Source organism: Hyperolius riggenbachi, chromosome 10, assembly GCF_040937935.1.
Source record: "Hyperolius riggenbachi isolate aHypRig1 chromosome 10, aHypRig1.pri, whole genome shotgun sequence".
Taxonomy (NCBI): domain Eukaryota; kingdom Metazoa; phylum Chordata; class Amphibia; order Anura; family Hyperoliidae; genus Hyperolius; species Hyperolius riggenbachi.
In genome coordinates, this window is record NC_090655.1 from 199,279,401 (window position 1) to 199,287,768 (window position 8,368).

At 43.2% G+C, this 8,368-nt stretch overlaps 1 protein-coding gene across 4 annotated transcripts in view; it reads right to left on the bottom strand.

Moving 5' to 3' along the window:
• Positions 1 to 392: 392 nt before the first annotated feature.
• The window catches only part of RNF20 (ring finger protein 20), a 69,564-nt gene continuing 61,588 nt past the window's right edge, over positions 393 to 8,368 (bottom strand). For all 4 annotated transcript variants that reach the window (XM_068255607.1, XM_068255608.1, XM_068255609.1 and 1 more), the window contains exons 18-20: positions 2,913 to 3,053; positions 2,288 to 2,389; positions 393 to 1,132 (exon numbers count right to left, since the gene is read on the bottom strand). In XM_068255607.1, the coding sequence (XP_068111708.1) occupies positions 956 to 1,132; positions 2,288 to 2,389; positions 2,913 to 3,053 (420 nt within the window). In that variant the 3' untranslated portion in view covers positions 393 to 955. The remainder of the gene's footprint in view (positions 1,133 to 2,287; positions 2,390 to 2,912; positions 3,054 to 8,368) is intronic.

Sequence of the window (8,368 nt, forward strand, 5' to 3'; positions counted from 1 at the left end):
CAGATCTGGTGATGTTAACATCCCCTCTGATGACCAGCGTTAGAATATAGAAACGTCCAAGGTTGGTTTGCACACAGTTGACAATTTTTCAGGGCCATGGAGGGTCCCCTTCATCAGATAGTGCAGACAATATCGTCTGCACTGATGATGGGAACCCTCTGTGGCCCCGAAACAACAATTAATTACAGTGTTGACTTATGCCTTGAAGAAAAAACACTTCAGCATTTACTAAAGTGTGTGCACACCAACCTTGGACTTTTCTATGGCTTTGCGGGTGCTGCTTGACACCTAGGTTATGCACCCACCTAAGCAACAGTATGTTGTGCCATTCCAGACCTACTACTACATTGAGCGTTAGAATATAAGGAATCAGGGACAGAGGTAAGCATGTATGACGTGGTTGTGACTATTATACTCCCCTCCTTGGAAGGAACCGGTTTTATTCATCATAGGTCACTTTATAAATCGTTATATGTAAACCAACCAGAAGCTTATCGTTAAGCTAAGAATCTAAAAACCCCAATAGACTTGTCTCCCAATAGTCCAAACATTACAAAAAAGAACAGCTCCTTATTAAAAGAGAAACATCATGGGAATGTATTTCATTTCAAATTAATGTGACCATCCTCTCGGGATGATACACAAGATTCCACCAGTGCAATAAATATATACATACAAACACAGGCTCATGACCCATACAGTCACCATAAAATATGGCATCAAAAGTTATTTAGTCCACAAAAGCAGAGGTCTTTTTCTTGTATGGCAAAAATGACAAGAGAGCATGAATTCATGTTGCCTGTGAAACAACATGAAAGATCTTCAAGGTGTTTTGGCAGTGTGCCAGACAGCCTACAGAAAAGTGATGGCGTGGCTGGTGCCATGTCTGTCCAGTAAGAAAACTTGGTAGGCATCATCAGTGATGTGCTCAGCAAGGCCTTGACAAGATCCCCACTCATCCTATGTAGATGCGGTGAAAGTCGTTGGCTCCGAAGGCAGCGTTGCACTTGGGACACTTTCGCTGTCGTGTGTCATAGCGAGTCTTCACACACTCAAAGCAGAAGACATGGAAACACTTTGTCAGCACAGCGTCCATCTTGCGGGAGTTACAGCATGGACAGGTGAGTCGAGACTAAACGGAAAAGCAGAGGAATTAAGAGAGAAGTAATGATTACTATTTGAGAGAAGGTTAGTAAGAGACAGGACAATGCTGAGCAGTGGCAGGGTCCATGTTTTACCATAAATAAACTTATTTAAGTAAACCTGGAGTGAAAGGGATGTTGAGGCTGCCATATTTATTTCATTTTGCCCAAGAACAGTTGCCTGGCATTCTGCTGATGTCTTTGGCTACAGTACTATCTGGATCCCACACCTGAAACAAGCATGTGGCTAACCCAGTCAGACTTCAGTCAGAAATATCTGATCTGCATGCTTGTTCAGGATCTATGATTAAAGGTGCCCATACATTAGACGATGTATTGGCAGATTGACCAAGAGACAGATTTCTATCTGATCAGAGAGAAAGATCTGTTGCCTGCCCATACATCAGCACACCAATTCCCAAGAGATTTAATTGGCCTTGTGACACCACATCCGCCACCCCTGGCCGCTGTCTCCACTTGTATACATGTACCCCCGTGCCCCTGTATTAATGCATTAGCTCTCCGCCACTGTGTCTGGACTCTCCTTCTGGGTATGCGCCCCACACGGTTCCTGGCGTGCGCGGACCCGGAAAAGGAGTCCGGACACAGAGGCAGGCACTGTGGGTTCTAGTGACTTTTTGTCTGTTGTAAATTCTGCAGGATTTTTTGTTTTTCATGCAGAATCCAAAGTCTTGATGTCACATGCACCTGATGTTTTAGAGACAATGACACCCAAGCATATTGTTCCCTCCTCCTCCCGTCATACCGTTGTCTCTCCTCCCTTCTCCATAGAAAGACACACCCCTCGGCTGTACATGTGGGAGGTGTCTGCACAATGCTTGTGTGCCTCAGTGTCGCCTGACAGATCAAGCTCAGTCCTGATTCAGTATGTGCACTCAACTCAAAACGTGCCTACTAATGATACATTCTTGATTGTACAATCATACAACTTCTATGTAATATGAGGGGCTACTTAAAAGGATCCATTCAAACTATATTTCCTTAGTTTACCCTTCCACTAAATACATGTGATAAGATTGCTCAATGAAGTTTGTATCATTAGTTGGCACCTTCAAGCCTGGTGTTATCTTCAGTATTTCCAAATAGTAACAGAACGTAATGACTTCTGCTACATGTAGGGTTACCTTGAACTCCTTGATCTCCTCCATCAAGATTTTATCGCAAGTGGGCACCAGATCAGGTTTCTTGGTGGATTCCAGCTTTTTCCGCAGCCGTGAGATGTCTTCCTACAAACCCACATAATAAAAACAAGAATATTGTTAAATACAAACAAAAGCGCCAGAAGTGTCACATGGATATGAAGTGAGGGAGAACACTTTGTGTGCCATCTTGTTGACTGACATAGAGACTGCATAAGTGAATTAGGTGGGGTAGATGCAAATGACATCATGGGAAGCGGGACTTGACTTGTGACAGCCAGACAAGATTCTGGGATCTGATGGATTAATCACTCTGACTACCTTTTAGCCATTGACACAACCCCTTTTTCTTTACCTAATCAAGCTTCTTCTTAGTTTTCCCTCTGTCCATATGTATCCACACCTGCAATGTTCTCAACCATACCCCCCCTCCCCCAACAGGGGAGCTGAATGGCTCAGACCTTCAATCTGGCTCAAAGTAATAAAGATTCCTGCTAGTTTCATTTTCATATTCATCCCTTGCTGGAATATAAATGTCTAAATTCCAGTTTCGGTCATAGAGGGTAAGAAGCTCAATGGAACAGCCTAAAACTCAGAGAGCCATCTGTACCTGTGCTCTCTTGTAGTTGAAGGAGTCCTTCTCTCGACCAGCGCTGTTCTCTATGATCTCCTGCCGCAGCTCTTGCAGCTTCTTCTGTGACTGTTCCAATTGGGTCCTTAGTTCCTCTGCCTGCTGGGAAGATTCCATTGCCTGAAGACAAGAAAAGATTGGCAATGACAAGAGGGGATGTCAGTTTAATGTTGAAAGAAAACTAACTCAAATAAGACAACATAGCATTTAAGTAAACATGTCTTAAAAAAGAATCTGATCTGCATTAACCATTTCAGGCCACGGGGATTTTTCACCTTATGCATCAGAGCAATTTTCACCTCCCATTCATTCGCTAATAACTTTATCACTACTTAACACAATTTATTGATCTATATCTTGTTTTTTTCCCACCACTAATTAGGCTTTCTATGGGTGGTACATTTTGCAAAGATTTTTTTATAAATGCATTTCAACAGGATTAATAAGAAAAAAAATGGAAAAATTCATTATTTCTCAGTTTTCGTCCATTATAGCTTTAAAATAATCCACGCTACCATAATTAAAACCTATGTATTTTATTTGCCCGTTTGTCTCGGTTATGACACCATTTAAATTTTGTCCCTATCACAATATTTTATTTGGAAATAAAGGTGCATTTTTTTCCGTTTTGCGTCCATCACTATTTACAAGCTTATAATTTAAAAAATGTTTGTAGTATACCCCTTTCAAATGCATATTTAAAAAGTTCAGACCCTCAGGTAACTATTTATGTTGTTGTTTTTGTTTTTTATTATATTTTTTGTTTTTCCATAAATTTTATTTGGGTAATATTTTGGTGTGGGAAATAAACAGTTAATTTTTAATGTTATTATATGTGTAAATTGTAATGTAAAAAAATATGTAATGTAGTTGTACTATTTGACCACAAGATGGCCACCTTAAGTTTATTTTTTTTTCTCCTTGTGCTTCTCGCTAGCCAGAAGCACAAGGGGGGGCGGGGAAAATTTTTTTTGCAGAAAAACTGAAGCCTCTATAGTAAGAGCGCTTCGGTTTTTCTGCTGGGGACACGGATCGGTGATGGGGAACCATGTTCCCGTTCACTGATCCCAGGGCTACCGGGGGACAGCACAGAAGCGTGCCAAAGCGCGGCACCGCAGCAGAGCAGCCGCCCGGACGTGAGCATCACGTCTGGGCGGCAGAAATGGTTGAAGAATTGTTCTAAGTTGTAATGCATAAGAACAAAACTTGTAATTTAGACCTGATAAACTGTTCTTCAAAATTTAGTAGCAATGATTTTTTTTAGAGAGACTCAAAAAAACAAAATTTTCAGCCTTATTTCTTCTATCCTATAAGTTCCTATACCTATTCTAATGTGGTCTGGCTTACTGCAGCCTTTTCTAGTTGCACTGTCTCTGTAATATATCTAATCTTCTTTTCTTTGTCAAGCCTTGTCGAGCCAGAGAGGAATGCACGGCCTCTGCTGTGATAGGGAGAAGTTATGCATGCCCCCTCCACGCTCTGTGTGTGCGCTTTGTTTATTAGTCCCAGACAACTCTCTGCTCTCAACTTCAGCTTGTCTGAGGGGGAAGGGAGCTTCCCATGCTGAGAAACTGAGAGTCCCTGACTGGAGTTCACTACGTAATAAAAACTTGTAGTATGCTGTAACATTATATATATATATATATATATATATATATATATATATATATATATATATATATATATATATATATATATATATATATATATATATATATATATATATATATATATATATATGCATACATATACATACATACATACATACGCACACACACAAACATCACTTCCTGGTTGGCGCGAATGTTTTTTGTTTGTAAATACTGCCTAAAACTGGCGATTAAAAGCCAGGCTCACGGCAGGGAGCGGCCGAAATGGCAAAGAGGGATCCAGGAGATTACAGTGACTCGATCGATGTTTTTTACTGTACAAATCAGACAGTACAGATTATCTTTAAAACTGTCACTGGGCCCTCATTCTGACCAAAATCTGAGAATCAGTCATCGACATTACCAGAAAAAAAAGCTATGCACACATGTTCAATTGCTGTCACCCTTAAAGCAAAACCGAGGTGAAGAAGGATAGCAAGAAGTTAAAACTGGTATAGATAATGTAATTCAGATAAAGACTCCGTCTGACCCCCACCCCGTTCCGAAGTGCACAGTACAGCTGGAAATCCTCCCAGACTGGTTCACGACCCACTGGGCCTTATTATTGGGGTTTGATCTGGATCCATAAATCATGTTATCATGGGCATGCGTAGTTCAATCCCAAACATTTGTTAGCAACGTAAGCGCGGCAACTGCGTCCTTTGAACTGGAAAATGGATCCAGGCCAAAGGACCCGACCCACATGAGTCATGGACAAGACTAGGAGGATTTACAACTGAATTATGCCATGCAGAACCGAATGAAAGAGGGGAGGGGGGGGGGGGGTCCTTATCTGGATTACAGTTAAAGAGACTCTGAAATCTCGCTTCAGAGCTCATAGTTAGCAGGGGCACGTGTGCCCCTGCTAAACCACTAAAATAGCGCCGCTAAACGGGGGTCCCTTGACCCCCAAACCCCCCACTGCGACACTTGGTCGCAGACTTGGTCGCTCCTGGAGGCAGGGCTAACGGCTGCAGCCCTGCCTCCAGTCGAGTCTATCAGCGGCGGATCTCCGCCTCTCCCCCGCCCCTCTCAGTGAAGGAAGACAGAGTGGCGGGGGAGAGGCGGAGATACGCGCTGACAGACGCGCGTAGGGCAGGGCTGCGGCGGTTAGCCCTGCCCCAACCAGGAAGCGCTCCCCCGCATTACGGAGGGGATTTGGGGGATCAGGGACCCCCGTTAAGCCACGGGATAGCGGCGGTTTAGCAGGGGCACACGTGCCCTTGCTATCTATGAGGTCTGAAGCGAGATTTATTCTCGCTTCAGACTCTCTTTAATACATACATCTAGCAATTCTGATTTAATCAACAAAGCGATCAACTTTATAGGGGAATAGACTTCAGGATAGTTGAAAGTCGATGGACTAGTGACCCACACACTACAAGCGATTCCTATGTGATTCACCTTCACTGATCGATCTGACCAATGTTGTGTCTCCATGTTCTGAATGCAAAAATCGATGGAATAATATGTGAACAGTAGCCGATTCCTGTGCGATTGACAGTTATCTTGCATCCTGCTCGATTGACTAAGCTGGTCGACTCAACATGATATCAGCCAATTTAATCAACTGCGAGTTCTGGAACACACTCGATTCTCTCTTGAGTCGATAAAATGATCGAATTGAATGGTCGATCATACTGCAAACCCGCAAGATGTATGGGCACCTTAAGTATACAAGTATGTTAACTCCTTACTACCCTTGTTCACCTCGGTTTTCCTTTGATGGATACCCGACTGTGAGAGGGATGGGAGGCTGCCATATTTTATTTCCTATTAAACAATGCTAATTGCCTGGCTGTCATGGAGATCCTCTGCCTCTAATACATTTAGTCATAGACCCTAAACAAGCATGCAAGTTTGTCTGGATTAGCCTCATGCTCATTTCAGGTGTGTGATTCAGACACTGACGCATTAACCATTTCAGCCCGCTGGAATTTTTCACCTTATGCATCAGAGCAATTTTCACCTCCCATTAATTCGCTAATAACTTTATCACTACTTATCACAATTTATTGATCTATATCTTGTTTTTTCTGTCACTAATTAGACTTTCTTTGGGTGGTACATTTTGCTAAGAATTTTTTTTTTATAAATGCATTTTAACAGGATTAAGAAAAAAAATGCATGATTTCTCAGTTTTCGTCCATTATAACTTTAAAGAGACTCTGTAACAAAATGTTGTGCCTTATTTCTTCTGTCCTATACGTTCCTATTACTGTTCTAATGTGGTCTGTCTTACTGCAGCCTTTCCTACTTGCACTGTCTCTGTAATAAATCTTATCTCCTTTCCTCTGTCGTGTCTGTCGGGCAGAGGCTGGAATGTGTGGAATGTGCAGCACAGCTTGTCATTGGCAGAAGCTTTACACACCCCCTCCAAGCTCTGCATGAGTCACACCAGATAGCTGTTCACAGCCTATGATACTCTGGTTAGAAGCTATGTCATTTGTTTGTAAACACTGCCTAAAACTGTTCATTACAAGCCAGGATTGCAGCAGGGAGTGGCAGAAGCAGCACAGAGGGGCACAGGAGAAAATAAGGAATAGAATGGTATGCTTTTTATTGTAAGAATATTAAAGAGGAACTGTAACGCCAAAACGGCCCCTGGGGGGTACTCACCTCGGGTGGGGGAAGCCTCAGGATCCTAATGAGGCTTCCCACGCCGTCCTGCGTCCCTCGGGGGTCTCGCTGTAGCCCTCCGTGCAGTCCGGGCAGCGGTGACGTCATTATTTACCTTCCTGGCTCCTGCGCAGGCGCTCTGATGCCTCTCGGCGCCGAAGTAGGCGGAAATACCCGATCGCCGTCGGGTCTGCTCTACTGCGCAGGCGCAAGTTTCCGGCGCCTGCGCAGTAGAGCGGACCCGACGGAGATCGGGTATTTCCGTCTATTTCCGTGCCGAAAGTCGCCACAGCGCCCCCGCTGGAGCCAGCAAAGGTAAATATTGAACTGACAGTCGGCACAGTCGCCGGCTGTTCGGAGGGCTGCGGCGAGACCCCCGTGGGACAGAGGACGGCGTGGGAAGCCTCATTAGGATCCGGAGGCTTCCCCCACCCGAGGTGAGTACCCCCCAGGGGAGGTTTTTGTTGTTACAGAGTCTCTTTAAAGTACAGATTCTCTTTAAAATAATCCATGCTACCATAATTAAAACCTATGTATTTTATTTGCCCGTTTGTCTCGGTTATGACATCATTTAAATTTTGTCCTCATCACAATGTATGGCGCCAATATTTTATTTGGAAATAAAAGTGCATTTTTTCAGTTTTGCATCCATCACTATTTACAAGCTTATAATTTAAAAAATGTTCGTAGTATATCCCCTTCAAATGCATATTTAAAAAGTTCAGACACTTAGGTAACCATTTGTCTTTTTTTTTTTTATTTTTTTTTTCCATTAAAAATTTTATTTGTGTAATATTTTGGTGTGGGAAAAATAAACAGTTAATTTTTAATGTTATTATATGTGTAAATTGTAATGTAAAAAAATATGTAGATGTAGTTTTACTATTTGGCCACAAAATGGCCACCTTGAATTTTTTTTCCCCCTCCTTGTGCTTCGCTAGGCGGAAGTACAAGGGGGATGCGGAAATTTTTCCGGGCAGAAAAACTGAAGCCTCTTGTAAGAGCGCTTCGGTTTTTCTGCGAGGGACACAGATCGGTGATCGGGAACCATGTTCCCGTTCACTGATCCCAGGGCTACCGGGGGACACCACGGGGCGCACATGGGAGCGTGGCACCGCAGCAGAGCAGCCGCCCGCCCGTGAGCTTGACGTCCGGGCGGCAGAAATA